At 44.7% G+C, this 17,822-nt stretch overlaps 1 protein-coding gene across 7 annotated transcripts in view; it reads left to right on the plus strand.

Moving 5' to 3' along the window:
- The window catches only part of syne1b (spectrin repeat containing, nuclear envelope 1b), a 106,089-nt gene that overhangs the window by 19,602 nt on the left and 68,665 nt on the right, over positions 1-17,822 (plus strand). For 4 of the 7 annotated variants that reach the window (XM_086049667.1, XM_086049666.1, XM_086049672.1 and 1 more), the window contains 28 exons: positions 876-988; positions 1,075-1,243; positions 1,317-1,413; positions 2,471-2,491; positions 3,167-3,369; positions 4,385-4,549; positions 5,038-5,190; positions 5,516-5,659; positions 6,439-6,606; positions 6,673-6,831; positions 8,164-8,328; positions 9,411-9,545; positions 9,615-9,773; positions 9,863-10,071; positions 10,805-10,913; positions 11,010-11,174; positions 11,522-11,689; positions 11,768-11,944; positions 12,032-12,172; positions 12,894-13,054; positions 13,138-13,288; positions 13,631-13,858; positions 13,964-14,062; positions 14,582-14,769; positions 15,199-15,322; positions 15,414-15,580; positions 16,291-16,444; positions 17,060-17,685. In XM_086049667.1, the coding sequence (XP_085905793.1) occupies positions 876-988; positions 1,075-1,243; positions 1,317-1,413; positions 2,471-2,491; positions 3,167-3,369; positions 4,385-4,549; positions 5,038-5,190; positions 5,516-5,659; positions 6,439-6,606; positions 6,673-6,831; positions 8,164-8,328; positions 9,411-9,545; positions 9,615-9,773; positions 9,863-10,071; positions 10,805-10,913; positions 11,010-11,174; positions 11,522-11,689; positions 11,768-11,944; positions 12,032-12,172; positions 12,894-13,054; positions 13,138-13,288; positions 13,631-13,858; positions 13,964-14,062; positions 14,582-14,769; positions 15,199-15,322; positions 15,414-15,580; positions 16,291-16,444; positions 17,060-17,685 (4,718 nt within the window). Of the gene's footprint in view, positions 1-875; positions 989-1,074; positions 1,244-1,316; positions 1,414-2,470; positions 2,492-3,166; positions 3,370-4,384; positions 4,550-5,037; positions 5,191-5,515; positions 5,660-6,438; positions 6,607-6,664; positions 6,832-8,163; positions 8,329-9,410; positions 9,546-9,614; positions 9,774-9,862; positions 10,072-10,804; positions 10,914-11,009; positions 11,175-11,521; positions 11,690-11,767; positions 11,945-12,031; positions 12,173-12,893; positions 13,055-13,137; positions 13,289-13,630; positions 13,859-13,963; positions 14,063-14,581; positions 14,770-15,198; positions 15,323-15,413; positions 15,581-16,290; positions 16,445-17,059; positions 17,686-17,822 lie in introns of those variants that run through there. The other 3 variants (XM_086049669.1, XM_086049671.1, XM_086049668.1) reach the window with 2 other exon arrangements.

A 17,822-nucleotide genomic window follows, 5' to 3' on the forward strand; every position in this document is an offset into this window, starting at 1 on the left:
TTCTTGTGACTGTCTCCAAGTCAGCGCTGAACAGGGGTCACTCGTGTGGTGCTCGCGAGCTACTCATGGGCTCCTTGGGGGCTATCTGATGCCTGTTCTAAAAATAGCTCACCAGTCAGGGGACATTGTGATTTTCTTGGAATGGGCAGAGATTTCTCGAAGTGTTGCATATTGACATTTATGTGTCCTAATTGAAATATAAAGGGGATCAGTGTCTTCACATTCATCAATATTGTCATTACTAAAAAAATAGCATGCAATAATAATATTGTTAAAGGTAATTTGAGCAAATTTGTTATTTCAGAAATGTGTATCAAGCTGAAAGTCATTCGCACTAATCAGTAACGAAAAAGTAGCTCTCAGTTTTCAAAAAGTTTGGCGGGCCCTGATTTAGAAGCTTCAAAATTTCATTGCTGCTTGGATAATATGTCTTGATAATTTTTGTTTCTGGCATTCAATTATAAAATGACATAGTTTCCATTGTCCCTGTCATCTCTCATTTTGCTAATATCTCCTCTTTACTCAGGCCCGACCGATTAATCGGCCGGCCAATTTAATCTACAGATATGAGCCCTTTTGAAATCAGCAAAATTGGCCAATTTTTGCAGATTTCTGCAGATTTTTTTTTTTTTTACATATTAACACATTACAGAATGAGACAAAGATAATATTTAAACAAGCATTCAAAGTGTTGTACAACTGTCAAATGTTGTGCCTGCGATTCATATCTATGTTGTTACAAGCATTAAAGGCCCAAAACAACAAGTTACTTGATTAAATGCATATTCTTTCAATTAATCGGTTATCAGAATTATATTCAACCATAATCACAATCCAAAATCATAAATCACACTCTCTCTGTTTGACTGTTTCAGGAGGTGTTAAAAAACCTGGAGTCGCACCGGCAACCCTTCCAGCAGATCCACCGAGACAGATCGGTCAACGGCGTCCCGGTTCCGCCGGAACAGCTCCAAGATATGGCCGAACGGTACGTCTCCCGGCATCTGGAAACGTGGCCTCCAACTATAGAGAAGGAGGGGGGAAAAAAAAATCAAGCCTGTTTGCAATATGCAGGTTCAATTTTGTGTCCACGTCATCGCACGGCCACTTGATCAAACTGGAATTCTGGGAGATGAAGTATCGGCTGATGGCCTTTCTACTGTTGGCAGAGTCCAAACTCAAGTCCTGGATCGTTAAATACGGCAGGCGGGACTCGGTGGAGCTCCTGTTGCAGAGTTACCTCGTGAGTTTGACGTATGGTCGCCGTTACGGAGGCACGGTGCAAATGGTTACGTTTTGGACTTTTATTCTTCCAGACGTTCATTGAGGGCCACAGGTTCTTCGAGCAGTACGAGATCCTCTTTTCGGCACTCAAGCAAGCAGCGGACGTCTATGTCAAGTCTGACAGTTCAAGTTAGTCTCTTTTATCGCACATAATACAGTGGTGCCTTGAGAAATAAGTGACCCGACATACGAGTTTTTCAAGATACGAGCCATTGTGTTGAAATGTTGTTTTTTTTGTTTGTTTTTTTTGCGTTGACTTGAAAGTGCAAGCAATTCATCCCAAAAAGACTTCAAGCTGTTTAATGCCACTCCCAGTTGACGTTTACTGTCAACCTAAACATAAAACAAAAGACAATTAATTCAGGTTGCTAGCCTAGCGCTAATGCTAACACATTATGGGAAACGGCTATATATCCCTTTACGTGACCAATACCTGAAAACAAATGGGGCAGCAACACATTTAGACATTAATTATAGCAGTACTTACTGTAATATATTCTTAATCCACTGGGAAGAGCTGAGACTTCTATATTGTACAGACGTCCACGTGCACGATATCCGTCTGTCTGTCCTGTACTGCCCCCAGGTGGCCAAGGCAGCGGATAAATGGCCGTTGAATTGAATGAATTCCTTTCTCATTATTGTATTTATTTTATAAAATACAATATTATAGAGAGCAGTTTTTCTCATTTAAAAAAAAAAAGCATAACAAAAATGTTTTTTTTTTTTTTTTTTGAAGGCTGAGTGATTGAATTACGAATATGGATTAAACAAATTCTCAAGGCTCCATTGTAATGACAAATATATGTCATGACTTTGGGTTGTCGTGCTTTCGGGTGAACTCTCAGGATGAATATCCCAAATGTGTGAATGCGTGAAACGTGACTGCGTTTGATGACATCACCAACTTGTTCCACACCAACCGTTGCCATGGTAGTTGTTCAATTTGGGTCATTCGCTGTCAAACTCATTTGTCCTCAATCTCAACCTCCATGATAGCATGCTCTGTCTGTCACAACGACGAGGATTTATTAGCGGCGTGGAAGTTCACTTGTTAACGTAATAGTGCACTCTATGTACATCGTGAAATTTCACCCGAAATCCCAATATCGCTAATTTGCTGTGAGTTCTGTATTGCATATTGATGTTGGCATTGTAATAAACAGATGATCATTTCATGTTTTAGGGTCTAAGACCTGTACCAAAGGTAAGTCCCAAAAAGAGAGAATAGCATCTTTGCCATTGCAACTTGCTTCTTTTCTCAACACCACACATAATTCTGTTCATGTTCATACTTGATGACACTGAACTAACAAGAAAAAAAAAAAAAAAAAAAAAAGGAATTGAATTTTGGCTTCTTGGCATCTCGGGTGAGTGCGAACTCTTGTGCCTTGCCACTGACCGTTGAGCAGTCCAGGGCGTACTATCGTCCCCTTGCCAACAGTCAGTTCACTCGTGACTAGGGCCGCTCGATTATGAAAAAAATATTAATCACGATTATTTTGGTAATAATTGAAATCACGATTATTCAAACGATCATTTATTTTTTGGTACAAGAAAATGTTTACACATAAAACACTGTAATTATGTCAGTTCCTTTTGGACCAAACAAATTTGATAAAAATTTTTATTATAAAATATAAAAGGTGCAGATGTATAAATTCAAGTATGATTTCATAGTGCGTTAGGTATAAATGCATAATAATCGTTTTTTTACGATTATGCCAATTTTGTGAAAAAAGTGTAATAATCGGAATGGGAATCAAACTTCGATTAATTGCACAGAACGACCCTAATGATGATACGCTGTATAGAAAATGAATTGATGGACAGCAAGTGACATTTTCCGCATGCTTTGTCTCATCAAACTTGACGTACATAGTTGACGAAACGGAGGGCGTGAGCATATTCCTTGGCGACGCCACGGCTCAGTGGAAGAACCTGGCGCTGGAGGTGCGCAGCGTTCGGAGCATGCTGGAGGAGGTCATCTCCAACTGGGAGAAGTACAGCAGCACGGTGGCGGCTCTGCAGGCCTGGCTGGAGGACGCCGAGCACATGCTCAACCAGCCCGAGGCCGCCAAGCGTGTAAGTATGCGGCTGGCCTGAAAACAAGTTGTTTTGGGGATTGCTGAGCGAAACGTAGCGTTTTTGTTGTGCTCCAGGACTCCAGGCATGTATTTTACATTAGAAGAACCTCATGGCACGCCACCAAAGCAAAATGTCACTAAAAGTATGTGTAGTAAAATGTAGGGCCCGATTAATCGGCTGGTCAGTATTAGTTCTTTTGAAACGTGAAAAAATGAGCAGATCTTGTTGTTTTTTTTGCCAATTTTTGCCCCTTAAATAAGAGATTAACACATTACCACATAAAATAAAGGTAATAACAATCAAACACGCCCCCCCCAAAAAGTTGTCAGATTTTTGATGATTTTTTTCTTTGCTGTAAAAACTTATGTAAAACAGTCAAATGTTCTGCCCGTAATTGCCATCTTTACTGTTTTACGTGTTACCGAACCAAAAAGGAGTGACTTTAATCATTGTATATTTTTTCAAATTTATCGACCAATTAATTGGTCATCGGAATTTTATCCTGCCAAATTTCGGCATCAGCCTTGAAAAGACATCGGTCGGGCCCAAGTAGTGTTCCTCAGATATTGGTGGAGGAAAGTGACCAACCCTGCCACCAATGGCAAATACATATGATGCCACAAGATAGCAGCAGCAAAGCACTACCTTTTGGAAATTAGAACCCCTCAACTCACTTCAACAAAGTTCCTTGGTACCAAGATACCACAATGTGGTGGCAAAGCGCTAATTTTTTTCCAAAGAAAGCTCCGTATTTTACTTCCACATAGTTTCACGAAGATGCCAGAAGATGGTGTCAAAGTTATACTTTATTGCTTTGACCTAAGCGTGTTTTTCGGTGAATAACAGAGGATAGGTTCCCCCCCCCCAAAAAAAAAATCCACAACCAGGTGAATTTGTGAATGCTGAACCTTGAACATGCGGGGAGACAGAGGATGCATTGTTGTTTCTGCACATATGGACAAAATACAGGACAATGATTCCGATCCAAACTCAGTACTGTTTCTTGATTCAGGATTTTTTCCGCAACCTGTCCTACTGGGTCCAGCAACACATGGACATGAACGACGCCGGCAATTTCCTCATCGAGACCTGCGACGAGAGCGTGTCGCGAGACCTCAAGCAGCAGCTCCTTCTTCTGAACGGCCGATGGAGGGAGCTCTTTGTCAAAGTCAAATACGTAAATGAAGCCCAGTCGCTCTTTGTCCGACCTCTTCTTCACACTTTTAAGCAGGAGTGGGAGATTCGAATCACATGACTTGGCTCAAATCAAACTTAAAATGGAGCTCAAGTCCAACATTTTTCTCTGTAAATGGACCGCCATTTTGACATACTCAGCCCTCTGCTGTCGACTGAAATTGATATCAGAGTACCTTCGGGCTCGCATTGTTAACGTCATGTGAGCAAACCCAGAAAACGGGCAAGCCGTGCGCAGTGCCGGATAAAATGTCAAGTCCCTGAGATGGATAAAAACGTCTGGATTCATCTTAATTCTTATTTCACAAATGCAATATTAATCAGAATACTGTGTTTGGACAAGTGGTGGCTCATAAAACATTGTTGCAAAGAAAATGTTCGGCTGAGTTCCCCCTTTAGGGCTTGCGAGAAAACATTATTGACTCCCGCCAAGTAGGAGTGAACCTTGGCTTTTTTTTTTGTTGTTGTCAGTATGCAAGGGCGGACGAAGTGGACAAGTTGAGGCATGACTATCAGGACGGCATCAACACTTTGAAAATGTTCATGGACGCCACCGACGAGAAGATGAGCGCCGCCGTGCAAGTGTCTTTCCTCAACGTCCGCACATTTGCTCAGGATGTCGAGGTAAGGCACTCTCGCTACTCCTCCTGAGTCTGTTTTAGTAGCGAAAAAGGCAAAGTGTTGGTTTGAAGTGTCTCTGTAGATTCTCAGTCATCCATAATGGTGCTAATCCACCAAAGTCGAAGCCAGGTAACCGACCTCTCCTTGGTTGTTGAAGACTACATTGCCGAGAGGGGGCTTTATGATCAAACCTGATCGTCAGCAACCAAGAAGAGTCCAGTTGCCACCAGTCAACATTTGTTGACCTAAGTGTGATCGCATAGTCAGCATTTGTTGAGCTAAGTATCGACGCATCCCACTACACGCATCAACTCCACCACCCTTGCAGGAAATCAAGCACAAATTGCCAGCCATGGAGGCCGCATGTAAAGCGGCGGGTCGCACCGCTCAGCTGCTGAGCAAAGACACTGCGCAGGAGGAAGTGGCTCAGATGACGGCCGTGATGACCTCCATCAAGGAGCAGCTCGGCAAGGTGCGGCCACGGCGGTCTGCTTTGATGCCAGGCACATTACGGAGATTTTCACTACTTTAAAGTCCTCAAAAATGCTTTCTAATGACCAAAGCAATTTCCGGAAGGCTGTTTCAATCCAATGCAAAGTTTGCCCGTATTTGGAAGTAGTTGCTTAGCGACCAACCAGGAAGTAGCCTGGATTTACCCCACTGGTGTGGACCGAAAGTAGTCAAAATGTCTGGAGTGTCAGGGCCAGTTTCACGAGATTCACGAGACGGCCGCGCCGCCGCCACCATCAATCGACCCCCCCCCCCCCCCACCCCCCCTTTGCCACGCCCCACACGTTGCCGATTCATTTTCATAGTGTGATTTCTGCCGTGAGTTGACGTTTACGTTGCGTCGTACGATGTCCGCTGTCCGCACGCCGCCGCCCCCAACCCCGGCGACCAATTGTATTACACACGTGATGACCGGCGTCTAATCCCATCATCATCATCATCATCATCATCATCACCAAGTATCATTCCTACTGTTGTGACGTAATCGAAACACCTCGTAGTCGCTTATGGCACGGCGGTAGTAAAGCCATAATTACAATAAAAATGATTTGTTTGTAAAACACTTCTTGGCCATAAATATAAAGTAAACAACAACAAATACATCATTTTAGGGAATGCTGGATTAAGACTATACTGCATTGTAGGGTTCGTCCTGAAATGTCACCCGGAATCCGCATATCCCGAACTTTTTGGGAGAAATCTAAATATTCAATTTGCTTATCTGCGCTCTCATGCCATCAGGTGAGAGAGCGATGTCTGCCACTGCTGAAGGAGTCCCAGTTCCTCTTAGCTCCGCTGGAAGAAATGGAGAAGAACATCACTGGCTTCTACCAAGCTCTGGAGAAGGCCAGCCATGTCACGAGCGGCAGCGACTCCGAGGGGCCCGTGGACTTCAAACAGAAGTGCCAGGTGAGCCTTAAGAGGCGTTCAGTCCACCCATGCATACTGAGGGGCTGACGCCTCGGGTTGTTTCAGGAGCTGGCGGCCGCCACGCAAAGCTGCAAGAAGTGCCTGATAGCGATCGAGAGGAATCACCAGACCATCCTGAAGCTCACGGACGCCAGTAAAACACTGCAGCACATGGACATGAGCCTCCTGCAGAAAAGAGTCACGGATCTCCAAGTCTCCTCGCAGGTAAGCGTCTGAAGGAGTTCCCCACTAACAAAGGCGGGCGTCGTCAGTCTGTCGTCAGTCGTGTTTGAGGGGGGCCCAGTCAGTGCCCTCGTCCACATCACATGCAGGCGCCGCACAGCCAGACACGCGGCGAAATAAAGCAACAAATCAAAATTGAACCCACGGACACACACACACACATGCGCGGTGTGGTGATTGGACAAATAAAAACACTGTGGGACAATATCATTGCAGTCTGTGGGACCGAATGGTGTACAACAAAGTTTTCTTTTTTCTATTAGTTGTTTTCGTGTCAGGTGTGCGGCACCTTCGTGTGACGTAGTGCCGGTCCGTTTGGCTGCCGTTGGCGACTCAGACGGACTGCCTGAAATACTTAAAGCGGAAGTCAACGCAAACATATTTTTTTCAAGAATATGTTCTATGCAAGCCCTCTAGTGGAAACAAGGCATTCTGAGAAATATTGCCTTTGTGGAATTAGTGTTAATCCACTCGTTTTTAGCCATCTCTGGGGCCGGCCATTTTGTCTTCTGTCGACTGAAAATGACATCACAACTGCTCACAGCGACCAATCACAGCTCAGATTCAGAAAACAGGTCAGTCGTGATCGGTCGATGTGAGCAGTTGTGATGTCATTTCCAGTCGACAGAAGACAAAATGGCCGCCCACAGAGATGGCTAAAAACGAGTGCATTTTGCTGCTTAACTTATATTCCACAAACGCAAAATGAATCAGAATGCCGTGTTTCAAATGGTGGGCCTGCTGGGAACATATTCTTGAAAAAAATATGTTTGGCTTGACTTCCGCTTTTATGCACTTCTTTACCGGTGAACTTAATTTGACCTTCTCTGAACATGTCCAACTTCTCTGCGCTTTTTTTTTTTTTTTTTTTTTTTTTGGGGGTTGTACAAAGTTCTGCTCTCTAACAAGGAGCTGAATGGCAAAATTCACAACAGTTTCATCGACCAATACATTTCCAAGGACATACTTTTGTATGCCTTTCTGTGACTCTTCCAGTCAACAGACTGTTTGAAGCCTTGCGATGGCGTTCTAATGTTTATCAATTATTAAGAGTCTTGTCTAGTAATTTAATGATGTCACAGTGTGAATGGAGGACTGTTTAAATGCGAGTCAGGAAATTGTGTTGGCATTTTTGCCATTCAGCTGTGACTGGAATAGTCACAGAAAGACATCAAAGCGGACATTCCTGGCATTATTTTTTCCCCTGTTGTGAATTTTGCCTTTAGCTCAGTCCTTCTCAATTTGTGGGTCAGGCTTCCCTGGCTCGGTGTGATGCCGGGGTGGGCGTTTATAGAGTTTGCAATGTGCACGCAGGCCATGTTTAGGGAAGCGACCGAGTGGCGGAAGCGCGTGGAGGCAAACAGCAGCCTCATGAAGCGGTTTGACGAGTCACGGCTGGAGCTGGAGAAAGTTCTCAAGATGGCGGAAAGCTGCCTGACGGAAAGAGGCAACCCGGAGGAGCTTCTTAAAAAGCAGACGGTGAGGGATCAGCAAGGTGCTCTCCTCCCCCGTTTCTGCACCTACACAATGAACTTTGCTTCAACACATACTCCAGTTTGGCACAACTGTGTTTCAAAGTGCGCGTCAGGTATTTGTTGGTTATTAATATCCCTTCTAAAAATACACATGATTCTTCCAAGGCAGTGCCTATCAAATCTGGAAGGAGATTATTAGCAGTCTGAGTGGACGAGATGTATTAATAGTATGTTTCTAGGTACTGTGCCATTCCAAGATTATGGCTGACCTCTGATTTGATCGAGGCATTTATTTGTCTTAATTTGATCATTTTAAGGAGGTGTTCATTTTTTTGTAATTTGCTGGATCATTTGAAGGTTTTGTTCTTTACAGGTCAGTTTTTTTTAGGTGTTTATTTCTTTGGCGGGCCGATCATTATTTGAGGGAGGTATTTGTTTCCTCAGTCGTTGATTACTGGAGATGTTTATTTGTTTTTAAGTGTAAGATTATTTGAAAGAGGCGTTTGTTTGATGATTGTTGGAGTGGGTCTTTATTTGTTGCAAATTGCTTTTTGAAAGTAAATATTCTTATGTTGGCGATTGTTTGAGGGAGGTGTTTATTTGTCGCAAGTTGATGATTTGAGCGAGGTGTTTTGTCTTGAATTGATGGTTATTTGAAGGGGACGTTTGTTTCTTAATGAGCATATTTTGGAGGCGTCCACTTTTCTTCGTGGCTCACGATTTGAGGAAGGTGTTTGCTTCTTAAGTTAATGTGAGGGAGTTGTTTATTTGTTACAAGTTATGATTATTTGAAGGAGGCCTTTGTTTGTAAAAATAGCTAGTATTTTGAAGGAGGCGTTTGTGTCTTAAGTTGCTGATTATTGGTGGTGTTTATTTGTCCTAGGTGGGTTATTTGAGGGAGGTTTATTTGTTGTCATTTGACTTAGTTAGGTCTGTTTTTTTTTTAATTGAACATTTATTAATGGGATTATTTGAGGGAGGCATTGATGGTTCAGGTTTGGAAACAATTCCTGCCATAGGAAGTAGAAATAATAGAGCGGGAACGTGAAAGCTTCAAGTAAGGCAGGCGGTTTGTGCTTTTGCCAGGAGTTCTTCGGGCAGCTGGACCAGCGCGTCCTGAACACGTTCCTCAAGGCTTGCGACGAGCTCACCGACATTTTGCCCGACCAGGAGCAACAGTCGCTGCAGGAAACCGTCCGGGCACTGCACAAACACTGGAAGGTGGGTTCACTAAGTCAAACTGAAAGGCCCTGGAAAATATTTTCTCTCCTGACGTCCTCGTTTTCCCAGGACGTCCAGACCGACGCTCCCTTCCACCTCCTCCGCCTCAAAGTGGAGGCGGAGGGGAGCAAGCTGGCACTCCTGCTGCAGGAGTGCCAAGCCGAGGTGACCAGGGAGAACCGGCACCTGGCCAGCGCGGGTAGCGAGAGGCTCATCAAGGAGCACCGGGTGAGGGAGCGAGCGACCCCTTTGTGAAAGATGTGTCACCTTTTCAGCCGAGCTCACTCAGGCTATTATGTCCTCGGCTCCCTGGTCAGGCCTTCTTCAGAGAAAAGGGGCCTCAGTCCCTTTGTGAGAAGAGGCTGCAACTGATGGAGGAACTCTGTCAGAAGCTCCCCGAGGGCGACTCTGCACACCAAACTCTTGAGAAGTCCAGGAAGGACTACGCCGAGGTCAGCGAAGAGATTGAAAACACCCATCAGAAGCTAACGCAGCACCCGGACAAGTGGAAGGACTACAATGCCAGGTCTAATCACCTAAAAATGGCGGTTTTACAAATGATGCGAGGCAGGCCTCTGCTGGTGTGCAGCTTCAGCCGTTTTACGCGACAGTACTCACCAAAAATGAGGGATGTTGGCCTTTTGGGTGGAATTTCAGGATGAACTTGAAGTGCACTATAACCTTTTAAGTTAACTTTTATTTGACCTTTGAATGCACATGTCCGGCCGTTCAATTCTGAACAATTGTTGAACGGCATAATTGAGAACAGGTGTAAGATTCGGTGAAAATATTTTATAAATGTATTTTAGAATATCAAATAAAAGGCTGGAGGGGCTTGACTGGGGCTACACAGATTTCTGACGACGCTATAGCCCCAAACACCCCCCAACCCCCTTGTAGCGTCATCCCTGCACGAGAGGAAATTATGACGCTGTGCTCACCAAACCTTTTTAAAACCGGGAGCTACTTCCAGGGTACTGATTGATGCCAAGGGCTACTTAAATGAATTATGGATCAGTTACTGTTGATGTTGATCATTGTTTTCCAAAGTAACATCAGATTTTTTGCAAATGCAAAAGGTAATCAGTCTGCAGAATATTTCCTTTTCGGATGCTGGACTCAGAGGATTTGGGCAATTTTGACTTACGCAATAAATCAAAATCATTGAGTTTCGAAATAGTTGTCAATTCATTTGATGAGCGATTAGTTTGGACACCTCTAATTCTCACGTTGACCTTCATGCTTGCGTCTCGAAACAGATACGCCGAGCTTTCTTGCTGGTTGATCTCCAAAGAAAGCCAACTGCGACTCCTGAGAAACCGGGCGGGCGATCCGAGAAAATACAGTCAGGTCAAGGCTACCATCATGGTATGGTTTGCGTCACAGCAACCTCAACATCGAGCCTTTCAGCGGACTATCTATCGCCATCTGCATCATTACTTTGGCCACGTTATCTTGCCGCAGGAGCTGAGGAACGACGCCGAGCTACAGGAAGGGAACCTTTGCTGGCTGAAAGCCCGTATGGCCGCTCTGATCGAGATCTGCGCCGACAGCGACGCCCAGAGGCAGGGAAGTGCCCTCAGCAAACTCTCGGCTGATTTTAAGGGTCTTCTCTTGTCTCTCATAGAGGTGGGCAACTCGTCACTCATCGTTTCAAACATGCTCCGGGCTAATAATTGGCCAAAAATCACCAGGTCACTTTGAATGCGCCGCTAAATCACAGCTGTCATCTATGGAGGTTGCAGTTTCTTGAATAGAACACATTCAAGCTGTTGTTTTTCTTTTCAATTTCCAAAACAGTCATTCATATTACGCAAAGGAGTAGCAGTTTCTTTTGCATTTTTGTTCCCTTCGTGTATCAAACATGAACCGAACCGTGACCTTAAAACCAGGGTACGCACCCAACAGGGATTTCCGGCATACCGTCACTACCGTCGTTTCTCTCTTCTTACTCATGCGCCTTGGGTGCGTTTTAGGCAGAGAAGATGGTCCTGGCTGTGGCTGACTGCGTCCAGTTCAGGGAGGAAGTGCAGACAACGTTGGACGATCTTCTCCGAGCGCAGAAAGAAGCTCAGGCCGATGTCTCCAGAATCCTGGATTGTCCCACCGTGAGAGAGGCCCAGCAACTACTGCTTGTTCACCAGGTATAAAACGTCCCCCACGCCACCGCCATCAAACGATCACATTGGAAGCCTTAATGGGTCTGCATTTTGTCTCCGTAGCAACTTCTGAAACGGTTGAAGATGAAGAGGAAGGATGTTCAGCAGCTGATCAGTAGGGGGCAGCAGCTGCAGGCCGAGGAGGGCCTGGGAGAGACTCTGCAGCATGACCTGCACAGTCTGGAGAACACGCTCAGCAAAATGGAGCAAAACATGGATTCGCAAGAGCAAAGCCTGGAGGTGGGCCACCGCGTGTTTATTATTGATGGCGACGACGTTGTTGCATGTATTTCGTTAGTCTTCACAGTGATGCTTTATGCTCCTCAGGTCACACTGGCGGCCTGGCAAGAGTTTGACAGCCAGCAGGAGGCGGTTCGCCAGTTTGTTAGCAAGGCCCGATCCACGACCGAGCGTGACCTGAACTTCAGTAGTCCGGAAAGCCTGGCGGTAGAACTGGACCAGGCCAGAGTGAGTCAAACTTAACTCCTCAGTTTAACTCTCTCAGAGGTCCTCATTTACAAATAGTGCTTATTTTGAATAATATTTTGGATATTGGTGGTTTTTTTTGTTTTTTTTTTAAGAGGAAGTCAACCCAACTGTTTTTTTTTTTTTTTACAATAATATGTTCTATACAGCCCCACTTGTCTAAACTTGATATTCATTTGTTTGTGGAATACACATTAAGCAGCAAAATCCATCTCAGGGGGTGGCCATTTTGTTACTTGCTGTTGGCTGAAAATGACATCACAGTTGCTCAGGGCGCAGGTAACGACCCGTCGCAGCTCAGCTTCAGAAAACATTGACGGGTCGTTACCTGAGCCCTGAGCAACTGTGATGTCGACAGCAAGTGGTAAAATGGCCGCCCCCCCCCCCCCGAGATGGCTAAAAGCTGCTTAACTCATATCGCCCAAATGCAATATTTATCAGAATGCCATGTTAAGACTCGCGGAGCTGCCTAGAACATATTATTATAAAGTACATTTTTGGGCTGACTTCCCTTTAAAGAATTTTGGGGGTTTGGAAAAAAAATCCCCACAAATAGAATAAATAAATTGTAGAATGAATTCTGATTCATTTAACATTCGCACGGTGTTGCGAATTAGCCATTGTGCACAATTCATGAATCCAACAGTGATTTTGCGTGTACTCTGAACTTAACATTTCTACGCATCCTTTTTGTGTGAAACAGGTGCTCCTGAAGCAATGTGAAGCCGAAGCCTCTCACATGAACACTTTGCTCAAGAGAGCCACGGAAATCCAGCTGGGCCCAAAGAACAAGACTCTGCTCCTGCAGCAGGCTCGGTCCCTCAGCGATCAAGTGGACAAAGTGGAGGCTCGGCTCAAAAAGGAGTACGCTTATTTCAAGTTTGAGACTTTAAAAAGAAAATAACAATCATTGAAGCTGTTGTGTAATGTTTGCTTTTGTGCTGTAGTGTGAAAACTGCAGAGGAGATGAAGCTCAAGTGGGATCGGTTTGGAGCCGAGTTTGAAGCTTTTTCCTCGTGGATATCAGACAAGGAAAAGCAACTGGACGCCTTGAAGGGTTCCAGTTTGGCACTTGAGCAACAGATCAAGACAGTGAAGGTACTCAATAATCCTCACTAATTTTAGTTGTCCTCCGCAGAGGATGAATAATATATGCCTGTCAGTATTTTTATATTGCCTGCTGTCTTCATGTTGTGATTGTAAATATATGTGGTTTCAAGTGTTCCATCACCGTCGCATAGATGCTAATTGTGCGCCCGTGCCTATGGCATTTCACATTATGTGTTAGCATTATGCGCTAGCTGAGGCTATATGGTTGTTTCAAAGACACAACGTATGATTCACTCTTTGCTTTATGTTTAATCTGCTGGTAAACTTCAGCCGGGAGAGGCGATAAGCAGCTTGAAGGCTCGTTTAACCACCGTGTTACCATGCCTTCAGGTTGTGGAGACGGAGTTGCGGGAGCATGCTCAGGTTCTCTCCGGACTGGAGGCGGACTCTCAGGACGTGGCACAGTTCCTTTCGTCGGGCGAGGCGGCCCGCATCAAGGCCCGCTTGACCCAAATCGGACGCTACTGGGACGAGCTGAGGGAGAGCGTGCAGCAGCTTGACGGACAGCTGCAGGAAAGCTTCTCACACCAGCAGAAGTTCACGCAGAGCTTCCAAGAGGTGCAGTGAAGGAAATCTTCAAAAATGCATGTTAGCTTCATAGCAGATTTGTACTGACAGTTTCTAGTTTAAGGGTTCTTTTTTTCCTGTTATTTTTTTTCTTAGGCGCAAGCATCGCTCTGTGAGCTACAGTCAAAGCTCGAAGATCCAATCAAGACGTGCAGTTCCTCATCAGATACCTACAAAGCCCTACAAAACCACATGGTGCTTGATTTTGACCTGTTGTGGTAAAATTGAAACTTCGCAGTCCAGTCAACCTAAATGATAGAGGGGGCCACGATCTCTTGTCAGAGTTACTGGGGGAGGCCACGAAAGACCAGACACTTCCTAACCAATAATTAGCAAAAGCAATTGTAATAGGGGCTATCAAAAAATAACCACATTCTTCTGTAAAAATTCAAATTCAAATATGGAACAAAACAGCAAATCAAAAGCGCAAGAGCTCATCTCACGTTTTCACAAAATGCAATTCATTCAATAATTTTAGGAGGACACAACAGGAACTCTTCATGCCCTTCAAATGAACTGTCAACGGTTCTTGCTGTTTGTGTACTATTGAGAATGGTGTTGTAGTTCTGAATTAGTTTGAAATGTTCATAGCTGATGCTCCATGTCGAAGGAAAGTAGGCAGATTTAGATTTGTATTTTATGGATTTTTCAAAAATGAGTCAAGGGCCACTGCCAACACGGACCAACTGCTCGTCTCGTGTGTCCGTCCCTCAGGACGTCTCTCAGCAACTGGAGAGGCTGAAGGGAACTTTGCTCTCCCTGTCCGCCGGCGCCCGGCGACTCAGCCACCGAGAGAAAGCGGAGGCGACTGTGAAGGCGTTAAGTACCAGCTTTGAACAAAACACTCAGGAAGCCAAGATCAAGCAGAGCACTCTGGAGACCCTTCTAACCGTTTGGCAAAGGTGAAAAACAACCTTAAGAGTGTAATACAGTGACCTTGACTTATGAGTTTTACGTGCCATCATATGGGTGACCTTTTTCTTTTTCTTTCTTTTTTTTTTTCTTACGTTGCTTTTTGTTGCGAGCCAAATTGTTCAGTGGGAGTGAGCTTCACGTACGTTGCGCTTGAGTGAAGTAACAACAAAAATTTGAGTAACTAAGCTTCTATAATGCCCTTGTATGTAAGCCACAACTCACGCCTACATGCTCACACGCAGACAAACCCGACTCCAGCTCCTGACTTCAATTATTACACTATAAATCCACTTTTTTTCACAAGATTTCCCAAAAATGACAGTTTTGAAAATGCAGTCATAGGTTCCAACAAATTTATTGTTTTCTTTTTTTTTTTTTGGGTGGGGAAAAATATTAGCTGAAACTTTTTGTTGCAGGTTTGAGAAACAACGTTGCAACTTCCTTTCCTGCCTGGAGAGGAGCGAATGTGCCGTCATATCCGAGAGTCGCTGCCTGTCGGCCGACAAGGCCGCACTCTGCAGCGAGCTGCACGACATGCGGGTACGTTGCATGCTTTCGCACCTAACCTGAAGAAAACCTCACAAACAAATGATTTTCTGTTTTCTGAAATAGAATAACGATTTCTTTTCAGGCCTTGCACTCGGAGGTCCAGACGCTGGGGCCCTCTCACGCTGAGCTGATCTCTCTCGGGGCATCGCTTTATGGCAATGCACCGGATGAAAGGGCAAGCCATCTGAGGGAAGAGCTTGACGTCCAGCAGACGAGACTACATGCCCAAAATGAAGCTCTTCCTAAAAGGTATTTTAGGAATTTTCTCCAATTTTGTAGTCCTTGCACTGGCTTCCTGTTAATTTAGGGTTCAGTTCTAAATTTTGATAATAACTTACAGGGAGCTCACGTCAGACTCCTCCGAAATCTGGCACGTGAAATACAAGCGCTTTATGGTGGCAGTGAACTTAAAAGGGGGAATTCAACCCAAACCCTTTTTTTTCAAGAATACGTTCTATGCAGGCCCACTAATTGAAACAAGGCATTCTGATTAATATGGCGTTTGTGGAATAAGAGTTAATCCACCCATTTTTAGCCATCGCAGGGGACGGCCATTTGTCACTTCTGTCGACTGAAAACCAATCACAGCTCATCTGTTTTCTGAACCTGAGCCACTCCCCGTTGAAGTTTACTGTCAAACTAAACATAAAACTAAGAAAATTATACCCGGTGTATTTAAAACAACCACAAAGCTTCGGCTTTCAGTTTGCTAGCTTAATGCTAATGTGCATCTATGTTACGGCGCTACAACACTTTAAGCAACAGTTTGAACACTAACTTCGTCCTTTGCAAACAACCAGTGGCGGTTTTATGCTATTTATTTAATTGGGATGTGGGGGGCTGGGCTCGGCTGGGGCCGGGGGCCAAGCACATAGTTAAGGGGGACTTACTTACAAATCATGAGGAATATAATAACCGAAACAAAGGAAATTAATATTACGACGTTTTTTGTCCTACAGAATTCAGGAGCTTCAGAAGCACCTGGCCCTCGTGGAGCAGTTTGACCGTGACCTTCAGAAATTCTCCCAGTGGAGTGATACCATGCTTTCGAGTCTACACGCAGCTTCCCAAATCAGCATCAGCGACCTGCCCTCGGCCAACGCAAGAGTAAACGTAAGCGATACGAGACACATCAAACCCAATTGATGGTTAAACCTTTTTGGCTGGGAGTAAATTATACGCAGCTTGTCGCCATTCGCGGCAGGGCTCAGTTTCTGTCACTGTACCAGATTCATTTCTTCTTGTAAAATTATGATTTTTTTTTTCCTTCTGCCTGAAATTGAAATACAAAGCAAATCTGGCATTGTGTTAAATCATAAATAATTAACATTTCAATTTTCACTTTTTGATTGCCGTTTGGAAATGGAACGAACGAATCATATCAGCCTAAAATTACAATTTGAAGACATCTGGCATGTGTTTTTTGTTGGGACCGGAAAGAAAAAAATGATACACGTATTAAATTAAGCCTTTGAGGCCTGATTTCTTTTCTATTTTGTATTTTTGATGTGAGAACTTGAAATATTGAAAAATCTGATATTTTTCCCTCATATTTTTGGGGTCAACTTAAAAAAAAAATGTATATATATATATATATATATATATATATATATATATATATATATATATATATATATATATATATATATATATATCAGAATAATCTGTATCTTTCTCATTTTTCATTGGAAACTGAAGATGAATGATACACAGAACCTTTCTTGTCAGGAGACCCAGGCGGCCTTACAGAAGCAAGAAAGTGCGAAACAGACGTTAGATGATCAGGCGGAGAATCTCTGTCAATCCTGCGATCCCGGCGATGCGCAGCTCCTCCGTAGCCGAGTGGACAGCTGCGTCCAGCCCTACGCGGAGGCTCGGCACATCGTCCAGCTGCAGTCTGAGTGCCTGGAAAAGCTCGGGACCTTCAAGCAGACGCACAGCGCGGCCGCGACACTGTTGCAAGGCCTGCGGCAAACCGTGGAGCGCGGCGGGAGCTGGGACCGCGGCCGAGTGGAGGAGCTGCAGCGGGAGCTTTCCGCCGCCGTGCCCGACGTGTGCCGGCTGGAAACGCTGGCCGTCGACCTGGACAGCGGCCTCTGCAAAAGCCACCTGCACATGGCCACCGAAGAAGGCGCGCGAAAGTCGTGCCGCATGCTGGCCGATTCGCTCAGCGCCGAGCTGGATGCTGTTAGGAGCCTGCTGGGGACCAAGCAGAGCGAAGCTGAGGCCTTGGGGGCTCTGTGGACTTCCTTTCGACAGCGGAAAGAGCAGCTGCTCAAAGCTGTGGAGGACATTGAAGAAAAAGCCGACCATCAGAGCTTGAAAGAGCCCAGCCTTCTGGCTCTCCAGCAAAGGTAACACGATGCCAGAGCATTTTTTTTTTCAGAACTTCTTGAAAGTACAGCGCCTTGAGGTATGGACGACTCGACCTAATGACTTTTTCTAGTTGTTCGGAGGATTTTTTGTTTTTTGTTTTTTTGTTTTTGCTTTG

Source organism: Filicampus tigris, chromosome 13 (assembly GCF_054856515.1).
Source record: "Filicampus tigris isolate MCC_2025a chromosome 13, RoL_Ftig_1.0, whole genome shotgun sequence".
Taxonomy (NCBI): Eukaryota; Metazoa; Chordata; class Actinopteri; order Syngnathiformes; family Syngnathidae; genus Filicampus; species Filicampus tigris.